This window comes from Solanum verrucosum, unplaced genomic scaffold (assembly GCF_900185275.1).
Source record: "Solanum verrucosum unplaced genomic scaffold, falcon-dt-bn FXZP01000229.1, whole genome shotgun sequence".
Classification (NCBI taxonomy): Eukaryota; Viridiplantae; Streptophyta; class Magnoliopsida; order Solanales; family Solanaceae; genus Solanum; species Solanum verrucosum.
In genome coordinates, this window is record NW_026020011.1 from 4162813 (window position 1) to 4185878 (window position 23066).

The 23066-nt window shown below is 32.1% G+C and overlaps 2 protein-coding genes across 2 annotated transcripts in view; one reads left to right on the top strand and one right to left on the bottom strand.

Moving 5' to 3' along the window:
* LOC125819887 (probable rhamnogalacturonate lyase B) overlaps positions 1-23066 on the bottom strand; it is a 425441-nt gene that overhangs the window by 256185 nt on the left and 146190 nt on the right. The window lies entirely within an intron of this gene.
* LOC125819892 (serine carboxypeptidase-like 13) lies at positions 17814-21740 on the top strand. Its single transcript, XM_049499298.1, has 14 exons — positions 17814-17935; positions 19054-19199; positions 19287-19363; positions 19458-19580; positions 19942-20044; positions 20130-20167; positions 20252-20350; positions 20442-20528; positions 20607-20759; positions 20881-20952; positions 21064-21194; positions 21280-21393; positions 21489-21534; positions 21650-21740. The coding sequence occupies exons 1-14, from the start codon at positions 17814-17816 to the stop codon at positions 21731-21733; spliced, it is 1395 nt and encodes a 464-aa protein (XP_049355255.1). The 3' UTR covers positions 21734-21740.

The window sequence follows — 23066 nt, forward strand, 5'->3', positions numbered from 1 at the left end:
CATGGATCAAATGACGGTCCGTGCTGGTAGACCGTAGTTTGTGTCAGAGGCTGGGTAAGGGAAGTCTCGATCCACGGACACAGACCACGGACCGTGGTCTGATCTACGGACCGTGGGTCTGTCCGTGAGTCGGGACTTAGCCAATTTTCTGAGCTGGTTTGGGGAGGGGTTGCAGTGGTGAACCACGGACCGCCAGCACGGGCTGTGGTCTGACCTACGGTCCGTGGATGGTGACTGTAAGTTGCACCTGCAACTTCTCATAATCTGCATTTTTGTCTGTTTCGAATACGGGGTGTTACAACTATATATTTATCTATGAAGCCTCTAATACTATGAGGGATGTCGGGACAAGACCCCCGATCATCCTAACAAAACTGAAATAGACAAAATAAATAAGGGATCCTCCGAAAGAAAGGAGGCTTACCAACAACTCTAAAACTGCAATTGGTATCAATGAATCGCCTGTTGATAACCCTGATCTCCTGTATCTATATCATGAAACGATGCAGGCCAATTGGCATCAGTACATTGAATGTACGAGCATGTAAGTGGAAAGCTAAAGCATGACATAAGCTTAAACTAGAACTGAAGAAACAACTTACCTCGTCTCAACTCAACTCATTTCAATATAAAGCAGTGATAAAGATGCAATATAAAGAAAAGATTTTAAAAAATAGTAGATAGTAACTCAATGTATTGAAAAATACAATAATAACTCAGTTTGTATGTAAAAATACAAAATAAACTATGTTTGGGAGATCCTCTAATCGACAACTATCACTATGAGCTATGTGATGATCCAATGTCTCGTCCACACTGCCAGAACTGTCATATACCTTGCCGGGGTATAGAACTCCTCAACTAAGTGGATCCACTAAGCTATGCTTAAAAAGCAATAAGGAATCATCTAAAAAGTATGACCCTTTCTACCCATGTTGGCTACATGGTTTATGGGTGCTGTGAGTTGTTTGAACTCTCCCCCATATCGGTGCTCAATACTACTCTCAAAATATAACTTAGGTCATATGTTTTAAAGAAAACATTCCTCATCCTCAACTTTGAGATTATTACTCAAAAGATTTCTCTAAAAAGAGATAGTACTCAAAACTGCTCATGAACTTTTTGGGAAATTGGTGTTTCCTCTCATCTTAAATGTAAAAACATTTACTCTTTGGGAATACTTGGTTCCCATAAATTCATTTTGAAAAATGAACTCAACTTTACTCATCCTTCAACTCAAGTACTTAAGTCTTAACACAAGTTTTAAAAAGATTGAAAAAAAAGATTTTTCAAAATGACTCGGAATAACTATCAAGACTTAACTCTTAACTCTACCTTGAAATTCATGTTTGGCAAAACTTTCAAAAAGTATTCATGGAGAAAAAATATTTTTTCAGATTTTGCTACTATTGACAAACAATTTTTTTAAAAAAAAAATTGATATTAGAACAATAATTTTGTGTTTGACGAATATTTTAAAAAGTGCTTCCGGAGAAAAGCTATTTTTTTAAGCTTTTGCTAGTATTCACAAATAATTTTTGTTTTTAAAAATGTTTGATCAAACACATCAACTTTTTAAAATAAGTATTTTCTTATAACCAATTTTAGCTTTCAGTAAACTTAATCAAACAAATTATAGGTTGTATATTCTACCATTCGTGTAATGTATTTTATACCATCATGTCACCTTTAATTTATTTATTCTAGAAAATACTCTTTCCTATTTATAAATAAAATTATAAATCCATATATAGTTTTAAAATTTTTTATCCATAAATAATATATTATTTCAATGATATGATTACATGATAGTATAAAAAAACATAAAATAACAATATTATATATATATAAGGGATAAGGCTCAACTATCCCTAAACTATGACCAAAATCCCAAAGACATATCTTAACTAAACTAAGGTCCTATTACTTACTCTCCCCCTGTTGAATAAATGATTCAAACAAAAGAAGAGAAAAGTTATTGCAGCTTTCTTTTAGTATTTTATTGGACTTTGACTTAGTCTAGGAAAGTTGTAAGTTGGTCCTTAAGTTTCTCTTTTTTGTTGAAAGCACTACTGAGCTAGTGCTCTTTTAATTCTGCATTTTAGTTGGGTTGTAAGCCTATTAAAAAGGCATCATTGATGATGAAGATAACAAGAAACAGAACCTTACAGTTCAAGAACAATTTCTGCTTGCTAGTTTTTTTTTTTCCATTCCAATATTTTGGTTCTTAAGTGAGCTTGAGATCTGTGTTCTCCAATATTTGTGGTATCAGAGCACGCTTAGATTCAGGCGACCTATTAATAGAAAAACACCATGGCTTCCAATGGAAGTTCTCTGAACATATCTCAGCCAGTAATGAAGATAGCAAGAAACAGAAGCTTATAGTTCAAGAACACTTTTTGCCTGCTAATTATTTTTTTTCCTTTCCAATATTTTGGTTCTTGAATGAGCTTAAGATCTGTGTTATCCAAAATTTATGGTATCAGATCACACTTAGATTCAGGCGACCTATTAACAGAAAAACACCATGGCTTCCAATGGAAGTTCTCTAAACATATCTCAGTCAGCCATACCCATTTTTACGGGACAAAGCTATCAATTCTGGAGCATCAATATGAAGACTTTATTTAAGTCTCAAGATCATTGGGACTTGATAGAGACTAGGTATGCAGATCTGGATAAAGCGTAGCGACTGAAGAAAACTTGAAAGAAGGACGCAAAGACATTGTTCTTCATTCAACAAGCAGTCCATGAGACAGTGTTTTCCCGAATTGCAGCAGCCACCACTTCGAGGCAAGTATGGAGAATTTTGCAAACATAATTTCAAAGCTCATCAAAGGTAATAGTTGTAAAACTTCAAACTCTTCGACATGTGTTTGAATCTTTAATGATGAAAGGAAATGAACCTGTGCAAGATTTTTTGTCTAGAACAATGGCTATTATTAGTCAAATGAGGTCATACGGAGACCAAATAACTGATCAAACTATTGTTGAAATATTTTTAAGGAGTTTAACTTCTAAGTTTGATCATGTTGTGGCTATAATTTAAGAGTCCAAAGATTTGTCAAAATTTTCATTTGATGAATTGAAGGGTTTTTTACAAGCCCATGAGGCAAGGATAAACAGGTCAACAAAAATGCAGGAAGAAAAAGCATTTCAATCTAAGGTGGAGGCACCAAATTCAAGAGATCATTAAAAGGCACCGACAGGAAGAGGACGGTGCAGGTGCATTTCATGGAAATAGTCAAGGTCGAGGCCGAGGCAAATGCTTTGAACAAAGATACGTCAATGAGAAAAGATGCAATAAAAGCAACAAACAATGTCACCACTACAATAAGTTCGGGCATATGCAAGCAGATTTCTATTACAAGGAGAAACAAACGAATTATGCAGAGACAACTAATGAAGAAAGTAAGTTGTTCATGGCTTATCGTGATACTAATGAAGTTGCAGGTGATATGTGGTTTGTAGATAGCAGCTGCTCCAACCATATGTCAGGTATGAAGTAAATCTTCAAAGAACTTGATGAGACGCTAAAATCGATTGTCAGGCTTGGTGATAACAACTGTCTTCAAGCTGAAGGAAAAGGAACAGTAGCAATAAGAAACATCCATGGTAAAGTAAAGCTTTTTCATGATGTTCAATTTGTTCCTAGTTTGGCCCATAATTTACTGAGTGTTGGGCAACTCATGGCTAATGGATATTCATTTCTGTTTGATGATGGAGCATGTGTTATTAAAGATGAAAAAATCAGGCCAAACAATGTTTAATGTTCTTATGGCTGAAAACAGAATGTTTCCGCTAGAAATTTCAAATATGGAGAACTTTGCTTTGGTAACTTGTAACAACTCAAGTTACCACACAACGAGGATATATATTATAATTGCTGAATAACACAAAATACAATTGAGAAATGGAAATGACTAACGTCCTTACAACGAAACTGAGAAAACTTAACAGGAGGGAAAGAAGATCAGAAAATATAGAGCTAGATAGAAGTAGATGGGAAACTTAGACTAAGAAAGGAGATGACAGGAAACATACTCTTTTCTTAACAATTTGCATAATCCCCAAATCACATACTATTACCCTTTTTGATGGAATCGTCCCATACCCACTTCTCAACCCGGATCCCAAATTAACCTGACCCTATTGCTTGTTCTCTGCCCAATAGCTCTTGTCAGCCCAATAACTACTTTTGTGACCCTGGTATCCACATTGGGCTGGATTAGGTTCATAACAATACTCTCTTCCTCAATAAGAACCTTGTCCTCATGGTTCGAGTAAGGAAATCCCATAACAAAGGAAAGTGTAAGCAAGATGTAGCTATGGAAATTTCCACTGGTGCAAAGGCACTGGTTGGCAGGTATATTTGGATATCATAAGGAAATCAATAGTCCAGTATGCGCTAACAACATCAGTGCATGTAATGTTGTTCACAGCACCTTCAAGAATGGACAAGAATCATATGTACTTTTCAGGTAGAAGTACAAATATAATTTCCTTGACGAGTTACATAAATACAAGGTAATTATAAATATATATGTATATACTTTCTGATTATAGGTCGCCACACGCAAGCTTTCCACTTATTGGGCAAATGACCCGAGAGTTCAAGAGGCTCTCCATGTTAGAAAGGTATTTCAATTCGTTTTATTTGTATATGTATAGTAAATGTTGCTAAGAGCTATAGATATGGTTTGAGATATTAAAAGATTTTTTTCGTTCATCTTTGATTAGGGAACTATAAAAAGACCATGGGCGAGATGTAGGAATAGTATTTTGTCTACAAGTTACACAATTACTTTCATGAATAGTATACCGTATCATGTAAACCTTAGTTCAAAAGGTTATCGATCACTTATATACAGGTCTAATACTTTCACTCTATGATAATATTTAGCTAAAGTTACTATATATAGTATATACAAAACAATTTATTTTTTATTGAACAGTGGTGATCATGACATGGTTGTTCCTTTCCAATCGACACAAGCATGGATGAAGTATCTAAATTATTCAGTTATTGATGATTGGCATCCATGGACGATTGATGGACAAGTTGCAGGGTATGATTATTCAAATTTTACTTCTCTAGATTTTCATTCAAATTGGATAAGACTATACAATTGCCATGAAATTCTTACGTATCTTTGATTTATAGCTACACAAAGTCCTTCTCAAATCATATGAGAAGGCAAGAATTTTGTTATGAACTTGGAAATAAATTCTTCAAGTTTTTAAAGAAATTCTTATATTTGAAAATTATATAATGTAACGACCTATTCCCATCGTTATAAAAAATTCAACAGGGGAAAATTTGGGGACGAAAAACTTTTTCGTAGTATTTGGATTTTCCCAACCTCGTCCAGATTTGGACGAAATCAGAGTCTTTGAGGTGTAAGAAAATCTGGTAACAATCGGGTGAGTTGATTTTGATTTTGATCACATAAGTAGTTAGATAACTCGTTAAAGAACCCGTACGAATTTACGAAATTGAATTCAGGCAAGTAGAACTCCCGAAATCGATCTTAGCATAAAGGGTATTTTCTGATCGTCGTTGATTAGAGGTGTGTTGTAAAATGGGGGTCTTGGAATTCTTTAAATAGCTCACTGGTTTGTGCAAGCCGCTTTGGCGCTGGGTTTTACCATTCTAGTGGGATCGCTGTAGCGGGGTGGTGGCCGCTGTGGCAGGCTAGACGCGACTTAAAGTCGTAAATAAACCCCTAAACAACCTTATTTAGCACTTTTTTATTTTTAGAGCTAAGGAACGAACCCCAGGTGACTCCTACTCATTTTTTCACTATTCTTGAGGCTAAAGGTAAGTTTTCACTCCCCGAATCCATTTTTTGATCCATAGAACGCAATAGAATGGGTGGATATTGAAGGAGGAGGGTTTTGTTATAGATTCTATGGTGGAAACAATCCTAATTTGGATAATTGGGATCATGGGTTTGATCTAGGGTTCATATAATTGTTAGTAATTCGGGTAATTAGTGATTGTTTATTGATTTTCGTATTATATTGATTGTTTGTTGACCAAGAACAAGCGGAACGAATCCAAAAAGGGAAAGATCAAGTTTCTTAGGGTTACGAGCTTGTTTCGAAGTAGGTGATGGTTGTGATTCTATGATTGTGTGATGTATGTTTGTTCTTGCTTCATTATGATACATGTATGTATATGAATGTTGCATTATTGATCACACTTGTTGTAAATGAAATAGACGAATGATGATTGCCATGAAATCATGACTTAAATGTATGATCTTGAGGATGTACTTGTGATTGTGATTGTGGTGTGTTGAATGGATCAGTTGCCACGTTCCGACATAACTAACTTTGATCAGTTTCCACGTTTCGATATAATTATGGGATCGATTGCCACGTCCCGGCATAATTATGGGATCGGTTGCCACGTTCCGACATAAACATTAGATCAGGTACCACGTTCTGGTATACTAATTGTTTGGGTTTGGGTTTCATGAGAGGACCAATGACTTGTCATAATTGTGTATATTATTGAGCATGTGATAATCGATATTGTATATGTTCGGTATTTTGCATGTTTATAATGTTGTATTGACTTATGTATGTTGCACTTAGTGGGATAGCCGCGTGATCCTACCAGTACACTGTGGTTGTGTATTGATACTGCACTTGGTCTTATTTTTGTTGAGTACAAAGCATCTTCAAGCGGCTACTGACAGACCTCGCTTAGAAGATCAATGATCGTTCGAATTCAAGGATGAGCCAATTCTTTCGAGCTGCCATGAGTTCTCCTTTCGTCTATGTTCACCATTTTTGGACTTAGACTATGTTCTAGTTAGTTGATTAGTTCATTAGATTGGGGTTGCATCCCTTCTTATTTAGACTTGTTGAACTTTAGATGTTTTGGTACATTGACTTTCAGGTTCTAGGTTATTTCTTCCGCATTGTTTAGTTTTTGTTAGACCTTTGTTGGAGTTTATGGGAACTCCCTATTTATTTCCTTAGTATTTAACTTGCTTCCGTACTTAAATGTGTTAGTTTTAGATTAGTTGTTTGGTTTGGGTTGTAGTAGAGGTTCTCCTACCGGAGAGTTAGTGTGGGTGTCAATTACGACATCAGGATTGGAATTTCAAGTTTTGAATTCTACCCATTTTCCCCCTTAAATCAACCCTATTCTTCATCTATTTAAGGTCATTTTGTCCTTATTTTTTTTGAGGTTAGAGACAGCTTACATTGGGTTGGGGAAATTTTTGACAAGAAATAAAGGGAGAATATTGAAAAAATATAGAGAAGAGAGGCATAATACAGTTATATAAAAATCCATCAGAAGGTTCTCTTTTGGTTTTCTAGTGGTTAGGCTAAAGGTTTCCAATTTCGAATTTCCGTCTCAAGCTTCTTTGCTTTGTTCGGAATCTCTCGAAGTCGGTAGAAGTTGTTATCTCCTTGCTTGTCTCGTCTCAGCTCGATGCACTTAAAAAGGTAGACTTCGTTTCAATTCTGACTCTTTAGTTGATGTGTTGTTTTGATGAGCTGAAGCTCGTTTGTTGATTTATTTATCTTCATTTCTCGACTGCCTTTATTCTTCTCGATTCATTGCTTATGTAGTAGCCGAGTGATTGAGTTGGAGTTGGCGTCTTGGTTGTTTGAGACATAAGGCGTACTACTAGAAAACAGTCGTTTAGCTACAGACGCAAATCCTAGCTAAAGTGAAAAATCCCTAGCTAATGTCAATTTAGCTAGGAAAATGACCCTAGCAGACTTTCAAAGCTAATAAGCTCTTAGCTAATTTTTAGCTAGCAAATTATGTCATTCCTAGCTAATTTAGCTAAGATATCTCCGCTAGGCTCTTTCCGTAGCAAACATTTTGCTACGATGCATACTAGCTAAATTCCTAGCAAAATTTGCTTGGTCAATGTTGACTTTACTAAGACTTAGCAAGGAATTACCCTATCTAAACTTACAAATTCTCTAGCTATTTTTCAAATTTTACTTGGAATATTTTCTTTGCTAAATGACTAGCTAAAAATAGCTAGGGATACTTTCTAGATAAATTTGGCTAGAAATTGTATGACGAAATACAAATATAATTTTCTATATTTGACACAAGAAGAAAAACATAGTTAAATCTAATCAATTTTTCAAAATAAGCACAATCTAATCAATTTTTCAAAATATCATCAATCCTTGAATAGTGAGGTACATGTTTACTAGCTAAAACATGTCTTAAAACATAAAAACAGTAACATAAGTTATCTAAGGATTTGGGGTAGAACCAGATCCATCTGGTGGTGGTTGAGGAGTAACACCAAGCATCTGAGCCACAGCAGCACGAACTGCAATAGTTACTTGAGCTTCCATATTTTCCTGAATTTCCATTTGCACATGATCTTGCATATTCGTCATCCGTTGCTCCAACACACGGTCAAGAAGTTGTTGAAATTCAGGTGTTTCAAATATTTGTTGAGTAGGAATATTTGAAGGATTCTGAGCAGTGGAAGATGCACAATTAGAATTCAAAGAATCTGCCAGCAAACAATTTCTAGAACCAAGCCCATATATTTTTCCTTTTTTAGTTCCACCAACTGTTTCTATCCAAGTTTTCAGTAATTGCTCCTCCGAAACCATTTTCAATAAATTCACTTCATCTTCACTAGTTTTTTCTCCTTCATCTTCTCCATTTGTGGTTGTGTTTCTCTCCATGTCTCTGTCATCTACTTCAAGACCTTCTTCATTCCTTAATGTTGAAGTCTCACCCACCTTATCCTTAATTATATTTATAAATGTATTCTGAAAAAGAATAAAGTAATTAGCTATAACATGGTATAACAAAGCTATAAAGTTGCAAAAGGTTCTATGAAAGTACTCAAATTTATTCTGTAATAGAATAAATGGACAACAAGAAATAAACTTATCTTATTAAAGGACTAGAATACTCTAATTGATGTAGTAAACAATGAAATATATATTTGAACTAATACAAGAACATCTTTCCTAAATGCTCTATTGGAACCATATAGGTTCCTTATTCAAACCTTAAGGTGGAATGAGGTCAGGCAAAAACAAAATACAATTAGTTCAATAAGAAATACACAGATGGGAAGAAGTTTGGAACAACTGGTTCATATTGAACTGTACTTCCACCACTAGTATGCCTTTAACCTATAACCCACCGAAGATAATTGATGGACGACCAGTAATTGTATTAAAGGCACCAGAAATAGTGAAACAGACCAATGTATGAAATAATGCTCTAGTAATGTATACGTTGTGAAGCACCTACTTTCTCCTACATGAACAATTATATTGATGGGTACTACAACTTTGTTTCTGTACTTGAGTCATATTACCTCAATGCAGGCTGCTACATAGTGAAATTCCAAAACCAAACGATAGAGATGAAGTCCTGTTCACTTACCCTGAATCTGGATTTTATGAATGCCTGGTAAAATGACTATTCTGATGGATGAAGTGTATGATCATTTTACGCATATAAAGGTAGCAAGTAAGGGTTCCAATTTTTATTGTCTGCTAACCGTGATCTATGCCAAAAATTGTAGAGAGGAAAGGAGAAACTTATGGCAATAATTACTTAGAATAGGTTCTATCATCACTGAACCTTGGTGTATTTGTGGAGATTTCTATTCTCCCCTACAAGATTTGGAATGAATGAGGAGCCAACATGTAAGTGAATCTAAATCAAAAGACTTTCAACAAGTAATTAATGTATTAAATCTTACAGATATGTAATCTATTGGAAGAAGGTAGACTTGGACAAATTGTGACATATAGAGTAGAATTGACAAGGCACTTTGTAATGATTCTTGGATGGTATACAACACAAAACTCTAAATCAAAAGACTTTCAACAAGTAATTAATGTATTAAATCTTACAGATATGTAATCTATTGGAAGAAGGTAGACTTGGACAAATTGTGACATATAGAGTAGAATTGACAAGGCACTTTGTAATGATTCTTGGATGGTATACAACACAAAACTCTAACAGCTCAATTCAAGAAGAATAATTTTTTTGATCACTCACCGATTCTTATTGAGCATTACAGTGCAGATAGTGGACCCCACAAACCTTTCAGATTTCTGAACATACTGACTAAACATGAGAGCTTTTCAAATATTGTTACGACCATTTGGAAACAAAATGTAAAAGGAGGAGATATGTATTGCAAAAAATGAGGTTGTGTAAAGAACCTCTGTAGAGGTTATTGACATAGGAAATGGGGAGCTTGAACAATAGAGTCGCTGAAGCAAGAGAGAAGTTAGAATCCATCCAAAAACAGACCACTCAGCATGTGGGGACTAGTGTATCCAACACTGTATTCGACTTGGCACTAGTGGAACTCATGCTTCCTATCTAACAAACAATGACAAAACAATTTTTTTAATACTTAGTAATTTATTAATTAGCTAGTAATCAAGTAAATGAAATTCAAATTTAAACAGAAATGACCATACCAAAAATATCTAATCTAAGAAGGGTTCAATATCACCATTTAATTAAGAGAAAAAATTGTATTATTCTAATACAAACATAAATTTCCTTCTAGTTAGTCAAGTCTAAAAAATTTATGTGATTTCTATAAGGGATGAAATAAATAATACAGAAGCATGTGCATTATACATACTAACACTATTTAGTCACCCAAGTCCAACACAAAAATCAGCAACAAAATCGCTTTTGATCCAAGAGGGACTCTATAGAAGAGCAATTGAAGTGCTCAAAGCTCCACCCTTGGAAGTAGAAGGTGGGTATATACAGACACTTATCGTGCAACAACACAAAAAAGCAGAAGGTGAAAAATGAAGCAGTGGGCTGAAACAGCTTGGACAAATCGCAGATTGTCACTCGCGGAGGCACTAGAGTCAACAGCCAAAGTGTGTCATAGATACTCGAATAAGCCGAGTCCTGTAGTTGTTTCCTTCCTTAACATATTTTCATCAAAAAGTTTAAGGCACATTAAGTTCATTAACTCACAAGTATCTATATACTTTTTTTGAGATATGATATGCTCTAAACAGCAGAAGGGATTTCGAAAAAATAAAATTAAAATCAGCCACCTCCCACCTCATCAGCATCAAACAACTTAGGTTCATCAATTTTAGCATGTAAAGCTCTAGTTTGTGGGATTCAACTATAGTTATTCCTATCAATTACTCAAGTCAAACAAGCATACAACCCTGAAAGTCAGGACATTAACTACATAAAGCCGAACATGAAACTATCACCAATTGCAACGAAACAACATCTAAAACTAAAGCAGTCACCAAAATTGAAGCAAAAGTTCAAGAAAGCAACTTGTGAAGCTAAAAAGAATCGCCTTGAGAAGAAGATGATGCTTGCTCCAGATCTTTAAGGAAATGTAAAACACAATAAAATTTCCATTACATAAACAGAGGCGTACCTGGCAAACTTCTGACTTTCTCACTGGCTTGTCTTCGATTTGGCAGCATACAGAGAAAATCCCAAAATAATTCCAACTTCTTTCTGATGAACAAAATAACAAGTTCCAATCTCAAGCTTCAAGAAAAAAATGCCAATTCTGTGTGAATTTCTATCTCATATCTAACGAAAAACTAGTTTTTCAACAATATCTCTTTATATAAATGAATTAGGTTTAGGAGAAATTCTTACCTTAACTGAAGAAGGAAGGAACGATTTGTGATTTCAAGCTTCTGTAAACTGGAATAAATAGTTTGAATTTTGGGAGCATGATGAAGAAACGTGAAGTAGTGCATCCTTCGTTTACGGGATTTGAGGGTTTTGAGAAGAACTGTTCAGTTAATTTTTTCCTATTTTGCAGGATTTGAAGGCTCTGTTACGGTTTATTAGCTGAGAATGCTCTTCGAGAAATCAAAAGAAAAGGGCATATTCTATTTCTGTACGTTTCTTCTCTATATCTTTTCTTTTTAATTACTTCTTATATTATATTGGCCCTATTATATTATATTAGCCATATGTTTCTTCTTCTAACTTTTTTTCTTTTTATTTCTTCTATAATATATATATATATATATATATATATATATATATATATTAGCTGTGCGTTTATACTATATTAATTAGCTGTGCGTTTTTTACTACTTATATTATACTAATTAGTTGTACGTTACTTCTTATATTTATTATTATTTATTATTATTATTATTATTATTATTAAAAGTGAGGAAATTATTATTATTAAAAGAGGAAATTATTATTTTGTCCCTACACTAAATTAAAATATTATAAAATATCTACTTAGTTAACTAAAACATAGTAATCATTTATCATAAAGTAAATTTCTTCTATTAAATATTAATAATTTGAATGTGTTTATGCCTACTACTTAATTGGAAAAAAATTAATTTTAATCTTCTTATACTTAATGTCATTTTTTTAGTCAATCTGCTCATCAATTATATTATATAGTCTTTTCATCTTATTTGTAAATTTATCTTATTCTATTTATTAATTGTAGCCCTTTCAATTTTTACCGTATCTCCTTTTATTAATTAGTTATATTATATTAATTATTATTATACTAAATTTTAAAGGTCATAAGAAATTATGAAGTCAAAAGTTAAAAAATAAAAATAATTATAAGAAAGTACTACATTTATTTGACACATATATAAAAACATGTGCCTGAATAAATCCTTTTACTATATAAGACCTTTCCACTTCTCTTGGTTAATTAATTCAAATAACTTAATAATAGTATTTCACCTCATGAAAACGTGTACCTTTTGGAATCCTAATCTAGTACTCCCTCTATCCACTTTTATTTTTCATGTTTCATTTTTCGAAAGTCAATTTGACTATAATTTTCATAGATTACATTAATTAGATATTATAAACAAAAAAATTTAGATATTCAAAAACTATACGAAAAGTAATATAAATTGCAATTTTTTGCATATCAATATGATGAAAAATACATCATAAAATGTTAGTCAAAGTTTTTATAATTTGACTCTAAAATATGAAATTATGACAATTAAAAGTGGGCAGAGATAGTAATTAGTATGTCATGCCTTGGAAGAAACAACAAGTTGTATTTGAAATATTATTGTTACAGTGATTCAGATATTTCTTATTTACCATTAATATATTTAAAACTTTTCACATAAATATTATTTGTACTAATATTTTTTCTTATTTTATTTACTATTTTCCCCCTTTGTTTGCTTTAAATACTTATCTTCATTATTCATATATATATATATATATATATATATATATATATATATATATATATCTAATTACCTATTCAATTGCTACTCTTAATAATCATAACTCTTCTGATGTTCATAACCTCTAAATAATTAATTTAAATTTTTAAGATATCTTTTGATATTCCTCTATTTTATCAATATAAATTCAACATGTAGGTTTCATATGACCCCTATCCAAACACTTATATATCATTATTGTACTATTTGATTCATGTTTTTGTTTGACTCGATAAATAAAGTCACTTGAATTTTAATTTGTTATGGGAGAAGATAAAGATAAGAACTAAGAAAATTATGCGTTAATTTTGTATTTATTTTTCTATCTATGACTTTAGTCTTAAGATCGGATACGTTACATTTTTTTCAATTTTTATTTCTTTGTCTTTCTCTATATTAGACTTCTTTAATTTAATCTTATATGAATTTTTTATTTTTGGAAGTTTGCATTTTTATTTGGCCTCAAATTAGTCATTTATGACTTCATTAGAATTTTATTACTATTAACTAAAGTTCAAGTTTAGAGTTAGTTGTTTAAAAGAAATACATTTAAACACTAATTAAAATAAGCATTCATTTTGTATTTCATTTCTTGTCCCACTTTTAAATATTTATTTATAACTATTGAATTTTATTATTTATTACACACATGTTTTTATAGAATTATAATTTTTCTAAAGATTTTTTTAAAAAAATGTATGGGAGACATGACTCAATTCCTACTAAAACTTAAATTTAGAATTTGCAAGAGAACTTTCCTAGCAACCTATCAATTTGGCTAGGCATCTTTCCTAGCTAAAACATAGCTAGGGCATAGCTATGAAATATTTTCCTAGTTAAACTAAAATCCTTAAAGAGAGAAAAAATTGCGCCAGATTAGATTTCCTTCAAAAAAATTGGCGCCAATTTCGATTTTCCGCCAAAATTTAGCTATAGAATTTGCTTGGAAAGTTCCCAAGCAATGTAATAGCTAGGGATTGTGCGTAGCCTGTTCTTCCTCCATTTTTTTTTAAATCCTTGATTTGTTAGTCTCATTATCATCTTGTGGCTAGACTTATGTCTTATAAATATGCTAAAACATGTCTATCATTTCCCACATTCCTTCATTAATTTGCAGGTGTTAAATTCCCTTCATTGTTCATGTCTGGGAATTATGTGAACTCCAGTCTTATCTTATTAATATTATTTTGATTGATTTGTGCATGTTAAAGCATTTATTTGTATCACATAAGTTATTTGCTATCTTGCTTAACTGCATGAGAGCATAGGGTGTTCACCTTTACCTCATTATTAGGAGTTCACTGTTGGTTAAGAAGGAAAAGATTGTTTATGTGTATTACTTTGTCAAGATAAGTTAAATGTTGTTTATAGTAGACTGTTTCTAGGATTCTAGTTTTTTCATAGCCTCATATGTTCCGTTTTGAAGTGTAGTTATATCGTTTCATGTGATGAGAAGCATGTTTTGACCCATTTATTTTCTATTACTTATTATCACTAGAATATATTTGCTCTTTTAATTGTTTTGTTGTTGGTTTATTGTTGGGTGTGATAGGTTTATTCAAAGCCACATGACCACTAGTTGATCATGGCTTAATTATTTCAAATTGGAAATTTTAGGATGGGGCATTAATTTATCTATTGTTGAAGCTTTGTATCTGCTCAATTCTGACTATAGGCTTAGTTTGTTTAAGGTTTATTGAAATGTCATAGATATGGAGTTAAGGCCCATTTTGTGATACCCCTTGTCTTTTTACAATGTTTAAAATTGAAATGCAGTAGTATATAAGTTCAATTTACTTGGCACTTTCTTATATTAAATCATGATTCATTACTTATTTATTCTCGTTCTTTGTGTTGCATGTAAATCTGTTCTAGTTCACCACGAACTCCTATTTCCTTTTTTCGCATTTCGAGAGAGCCATAAAGGCTCAAATCCTTTCCTTCCGAGTCGACCAGCCAAATGGAATCGAAGAATAAATCCCCGAAAATTGATGTACAAGTGTTCGGAGCAAGTTAAAGGGTCGGATATGCATAATATACAGCGATATACCTCAGCCGTATATGTAGGCCAAAAGCCTTCAAAACTTGAGATGAATGGGCCAAATCCCATCTTTTTTTTTGGGATTTTTGTTAGTTTTAAGACAGGTAAAAAATGGGCCAAAGGTCCAAATGAGAAATTAGACCCAAGTATTGGCCCAGGCGGACAAAACCAGACTTGGGCCCAAACCTTTCCTTTTTTCTTTATTTCTATTTTTTTTTTTATTGTTCTTGCTTGATTATGTGTTTAATTAGTTTTAAGGTTTCATAATTCAATTCCTCAAAGGATAGCCATTTTGATTTACTTATCCAAAATTAAATATCTATTTTTTACTTGACTTTCGAAAATACTTTGAAATATTTACTTAGGCATATTAGATATCTTTCCTTTTGCCCTCAAAATGTCATCAGTATTAAGAGTTTGTTTATCTTTTAAAATAATAGTCAAATAGTTAATTACCGGATAATCGCATGTTAGCGGGCATTTCGGGTGCTTTCAAACCCTTCCCGAAATGCTAATATGAACCCCGAACCCCTTTTAACATTTTCATTAGATTTCTATTTTAATCTTTTGAAAAAATAGTTTCCTTGATTTTTCTTTAAATATTAAGTGGCGACTCTTAAAACCAATCTAGTCTAATATTTCAAATAAAACAATATATATGCATACTTTTAAATGTGGGGTGAGTACTTCTACTTCCTATATACATATTTTGGGGTTATGTGTGACTTTTTCCTGTCAAAATTAAATAGCAAAAAGGGTGTGCTTGGTATTGTGGAAAATATTTTTTAATTTAATTAATTATAATATTTTTTTTAAAAAAAATTGTTTCAAGGAATTATTTTTTTTATAGTGAAAATTGTAAAAACAAGTTCCATAAATGGAATATCAAATTCATTGTCTATTGTTCAACTTCAGCGAAAATATTCAGAGCACCATCTTCATCAATTATCTTGATGTCGAAAGGAAAGAGAATAGGGTCTTACTTACTTAAAAATAAAAAAATAAAAAATGAATATATCATAAATATAGTCGAAAATAAGATGAACAAAAATAAATAACTAAATAAATACTCATGTTGAGGTGTACATATATCGCTCTCTTTTAGGAGATCTAAATTCCGCAGGCCATTGTGGTATAATTTTCACCGGATCAACACTAATCCTAGACTTGTCTTGTTTCCGCCATGATATAATAACTCAATATTGTGGGTGACTAAAATAACTCTGAATTAGTTGAAGAGCACGACAAAGGTCCGCCAAAAAAAAGAATATCTTCCTTTAATATAAATATACTCTCTTTTGTATAGTGAATAAGTTGGAGACTTCAAATAACCTCCGACTTAAAATATAAACACAATATAATTTTTTTTAACTACAACATGATACTTCTCATCCTCTATACATCTCACAACATATTACTTTTCCTCTGCTCAACACAAAGAATTCAGAGGCAAACTTAGGATTTGAAAATTCTGGATGCACCAATATTAATCTAAACAAGAGGTTCTACTATCTAGGATAGAACCCTAATCGCTTGGCGGATCTTCTAGTTTGGTACAAAGCACAATTTCATGCTTTCTATGGGGCCACTATTAATTATATTTAATTTTTATCAGTTTCTCAAGATATATATACATATATATACATGAATTTTTCAAAGTTAACGATTACACGTAAAACACTACCTAAATATGTGGGTTCACCTCTGTTTGGATTGACATTTGCCTTCTTAGATTTCTTGTACCATAGAAATTAGAGCTAACGTTAGAGTAATCGAATTGAACACTATTGGAATGGCGTGTTGTGTACCATAGAAAATATTGTTAATTCAATAGTAAAATAGACCTATACATAGAAAATATTATTAATTCAACAGTAAAATAGACCTTAGCTTATCCAAACATGCCACGTGGAGTATATTATATGGTGTGAAAAATAAACATTTTTATAGTTAATTTCCGGTCTCAATTTATGTGATAAACTTTCGTTAGTTCTAATAGTATTTTTTTTATTTGACAAATATTTAGTGACACATCAATATTTTATTCATGTTGGGTTCTACTTATTTGGCAAAAGTCTACAAAAGGTATACTCTTCTATTTGAAAGTTTATTTATTTCAAGAGTAGTTTTAAAAACATTCTAAAGTCTTCCTTATATTTCTTAAACTATATGTTCAGTCACATAACATCACATAAATTGGAACTGAAAAAATATATTATATAATTATTTGAGCTGTAATTACATCCTAGTAGTTATGCAGAAATATCAAAACAAAATGAGTTGTAACACATCTTAAATCAAAGTCGGTTTCAACTTTTGGAAAAAATAAATAACGCACACACACATATATATATATGTGTGTGTGTGTGTGTGGAGTCCTGCATGTGGACGGACAATTCAACATATAAATTCATTAAAATCACCTAAAATCCTCAGAACTTATCTATTATTATTTCATCAACAATGTTTTATCTTTTTTTTCTTGTTACTTTGTTTGTACAATATGTACAAAGTGTTCCTCAGACATTAAATCTATCATTATTCATATTCAACAATGTTTCATCTTCTTTTTCTTGTTACTTTTTTCCTACATGTACAAAGTGTTCCTCAGAATAGCTCAATTGTTGAATTTCTTCCTGGTTTTGATGGACCTCTTCCTTTTTATCTTGAGACTGGGTAATTTTCTTCTCTTTAATGTCTCTATAATTATCTATATATACTTTTATGTGCAGAGGCGGAGCCGGTATTACGAGTTTTGGGTTCTAAATTTCCTTCTCCTTCCTTACTATTGAGTTGTCAATCAGTTTTGTTAGGTGTTCACAAGTTATTACTTAATTTTCTAGTACTAATATAGGGTCTACGAAAAAGCTACTGGATTCGTTTGAACCCATGAACCCCCACCTAACTCCGTCCTTGTTTATGTGTCATCAATATAAAGCTTTAATGTTTTTTCATGTGTCATGTTCAACGGTCTTATAGCTACATAAATATTATGATGTATCTAGCATCATAAGGTTTTAAAAGGTTTAGAGTTTGTTCGAATTAGCTAATTGTAAATAGTGAATAAATTTTAGAAATTAAAAAATATATTAATTTTATTAATAAACAGTTATTTGTTTGAATAAAAGTGACAAAACTTATATTCCAATTGATTTGATGTGTTTGGCAGGGTGAGATTTTCTTTTATTGTTATATAAAATTAAAATGACGCAACTTATAATAAACAATTGATTTGATGTGTTTGGTAGAAGGTGTTGTTAAAATAACGAAAATACTCTTACAATTTTTATTATATTTTTATAAAGAAAAAGGAGTAGGTGGAAGTTAGGAATTTTGTTTGAAAAAGATATTTTGAGAACTAGAAAAAAATATCAGATAAAATAATAAAAAAATGTGAATCAAACAAATAGTGTTTATAAGCTCATCAATTTATGACTTTCAATTGATTTTGACTTATAAGCATTTTGTTTGATGACCAATGCGTAAATAAGTCAATAAGTGATTTTTAGTTAATTTGGCTAACATATAAACTTAGTCAAACAGTCTTTTCTAATCACGCAAAAATATAATGACATTTAATTTAATACAAGAAGGTTGAAATGTCTTACTTTAGTTTCTTGATAAAACTTTGTGCTCGATCAAATTACTACGTCAAATAAATTGAAACATGAAAATTTGTTTTAGCTTTTGAATAGCAAAAAAATGATATGATAGTAGTAATAGTATTTTCATAACATAATATCTATATACGAGTCTCAAAAAATTGTTGAAGTGATGAATTTTGAAATTCTCAGATACATTGGAATTGGTAAATCTGAGGAAGTACAACTATTCTATTACTTTGTTAAATCCGAATCCGACCCAAGAAAAGATCCACTCTTGCTATGGCTAAGCGGAGGGCCCGGTTGCTCTTCCTTCACAGGGTTGGCGTATGAAGTAGGTAAATATTAAATAGATCAAATTTAACATGTGATAGCGTGTTAGTTATATCAAGTTACCTAGGTTCATGATAAATTTTTTTGTTTAGGTCCATTGGATTTTGGCCAAAAGGCATACAATGGAAGCCTACCAATTCTTGTTTCAAGTCCATATTCATGGACCAAGGTAACACAATTTTTTTTTATTGTTTCTTCATCAACATACATAAATTTGGTAGTTCGCGAGCATATATAATAAATGTATTCCTTAAATTTGATAGTTTGCGAGCATACTTTTCTTGGAGCAGCCTGCTAATACTGGGTTCTCGTATGCAACAACTTCAGAGGCGTGCAAATGTACTGATCTACAAGCATGCGGCCAGGTCTATGAATTTCTAAGAAAGGTATATTCGATAAATTGTACCAAGTTCATGGACTTAACATACATATGTATCTAGTGGTGGATGAATGTGCCATGAGTAAATCAAACATACCTGATGAAATCCCACAAGTGGTGTTTGGAGAGAGGATAGGATGTACTATTCAATAAAGGGAAGATGGGAACATGAGACTAGACTTTGCTTCTCTCACATAAAAGTACGATAACACTCTGTTAATTATCTACTACCCTTCTACCTTAACCTCCTATCTAGGGTCATCTCATTATCAAGATGAAGATGAGCCATAAGGAAATGAAGACACTAATAAGTGGCAATCAAATATAACATAGATGTATTGTGAACTAACTCGCGATTTATTATGCAGTGGCTTGTTAATCATCCAGAATTCATTTTGAACCCTTTCTATGTTTCTGGGGATTCATATTCAGGCATTACAGTTCCAGTTATTGTTCAACTAATATCAGATGGTAAGGACCAACGTAACTAATTTTGTACGTAATATGAATGTGTAGTAGCATCACTAGCCACAATGTTTTATGTTTGAAAATGCAGGGATTGAAGCAGGAAAAGAGCCATTAATCAACCTTAAGGTTAATTTTATATTCCTTCAATTTAAACATATATCATGAACAGAAGAAAATATTGTTTTAATTCGATGGTAATATCCTTTTAAGGGCTATTCACTTGGAAATCCAAAAACATTTCCCGGAGAAACCAATTACCAAATTCCTTATTGTCATGGTATGGGGTTAATATCCAACGAACTTTATGAGGTTCGTTCATTCCTTATTTCGTAGTACATTGACTTTGTATCATACCAACACAATGACACGAAAAATGATAATTTGGATCCTGTTGTATCAGTCGTTAAACGAGATTTGCAAAGGCGATTACCTGAACATAGATCCTACCAACAAACTATGTGTTGAAAACTTTAAAATGTTCAAGAATGTAAGTTTACATTCCTTTTTGTTTTTGTAACATTTCGAATAGGTAATACAATAATATTCTTGTAATGCAATTTTGTAGCTTGTGAGTAGCATAAATGATCAGCAAATACTAGAGCCTTTTTGTGGAACAGACTCTGAAGAAAATCTACCCCAATTGTCTAGTGAAAGCAGATCTCTTGAAGAGGATTTCATCTTTCAAAAATACGATGACTTTATCTGTCGAGAAAGTCGTGTAAGTCCCTCAAATGTTACATCTAAGTATGAATATTTTCAATTACTTCAAATTTTAGAGCCACCTCTAAATACTCGTACACATAATGATCAAGTAAATGCAATAATTAATCTCATTGTAGGTCGCCAAACGCAAGCTTTCCACTTATTGGGCAAATGATCCAAGAGTTCAAGAGGCTCTCCATGTTAGAAAGGTATTTCAATTCGTTTTATTTGTACATGTATAGTAAATGCTGCTTAGATCGAGCTATAATATACATGGTTCGAGATATTAAACGATTTTTTTTTTCGTTCTTCTTTGATAGGGAACTATAAGAAGACCATGGGCGAGATGTAGGCAAAGTATTATGTTTACAAGTTACACAGTTACTTTCATGAATAGTATACTGTATCATGTAAACATTAGTTCAAAAGGTTATCGATCACTTATATACAGGTTTGATACTTTCACGCTATGGTAATATTTAGTTGAAGTTACTATATGGTATATACATCGTAACAATTTGTTTTTGATTGAGCAGTGGTGATCATGACATGGTTGTTCCTTTCCAATCGACACAAGCATGGATAAAGTATCTAAATTATTCAATTATTGATGATTGGCGCCCATGGACGATTGATGGACAAGTTGCAGGGTATGATTATTCAAATTTTACTTCCCTAGACTTTCATTCAAATTGGATAAGACTATACAATTGTCATGAAATTCTTATATATCTTTGATTTGTAGTTACACAAGGTCTTTCTCTAATCATATGACATATGCAACAGTAAAGGCAAGAATTTTGTACACTCGTTTATATATTTATATATCTAGATTCTCAAACTCATTAGTAAAATCATCTAGTGCATATATTCTCATATTTCTCAAATGTTTTTTTTTTTAATTAGGGAGGAGGACACACATCTCCGGAGTACAAACGCAAAGAGAGCTTTCATATGTTTAAAAGATGGATAGCTCAACAACCCTTGTAATCTTTTTAGATATATCATGTCCGTAATGAATTAATAGATGAAAGTTTTGCGGGAAAAAAATAATCCTTTGTATTATTTTTAATTAGTTTCATATTTACTATCATGATCTAAGCCTAAACCATGAACGTTGCCGGCACTCGAGAACCATTGTTGATCCCCAAGTGAACAATTGGCCTCGCGAAGTAGACAACAAGCAGCAAGCAAGAGCTTCTCACCCCTCTAACCTTTCTCTTTTTTTAGAATACTTCTTTTTTTTAAATCAGGTAAGCTTTGAAGCTGGTTGCTCTGCTATACTATACTAGCTGTAGGGTGCTAACGCTTGACTAATATAATAGAAAGTAAAGGGACTATTAGGATCTTACGAATCTAAAGATCTCAAAATGGAAGAACGAGCTCTTTTGCTCACCCCTATCTCTAAAGGGGCGTAAGCACCTCACTCGCTAGGTGATTACTTAGCAGAAAACTAACTCAAGTAGAACTAAGCTTTAACAAAATTAAACCATTCAATCTAAAAGTACTTAACTGTCTCAAAATACTTCGAAAACAACAATAGTTGAAAAACAGCTTAACAAAGGAGTATTGAAAGCATACTCAAAACCAACTATCTATGAACCCTCTATTGTTAAAGACGGGATAGGACCCACGACACCTAAAAGCAACTAACTAAAAGATAAAAGTGGAGTCCCCAGAATGGAAAGAGGCTCACCAAATGCTAATTGAGAGTGTAAAGTGATCTCAACAAAGCATTTGTTGATGATCCTGAACACTTGTATCTGCATTATAAAAAGATGTAAGTCGAATGTCATCATTACAATGAATGTCCGAGTATGTAACATAGTTGAAGCGAAATGACTGAGTGAAGGACTGCAATATATACATACTCAATTGAATCTAAAGAAATAAAAGAGTGAAATCATTTAAGCTTTACCGATACTTACTGTTGACACCCAATTTTGACCCTCCACAATATAAATTAATCATCGAGCTTCTTCAATTTCAAACGATTTAAAATAACTAGTTTTATAAAAATTCCAAAATAATATATATATATAGTTTGCAAGTTATTTTAAATAGTTTGTCACTTTTCATAAATTTTAGATGATGTATATGTTTTACATAATTACGTATATGATTAGTATATTTTCTGATTATTCGAAAATCGTCAAAAAATAATAATTATATTTTAAATATAAGTGATGGCTAATTTTGAGTTAATTAGTTTTTGTTATAAATTCAAAATATTTTTCGAGTTTCTTTATGTAAATTTTGTCAATATAAATATATATATATATATATATATGTATGTATGTATGTATGTGTATAATTAGTATAT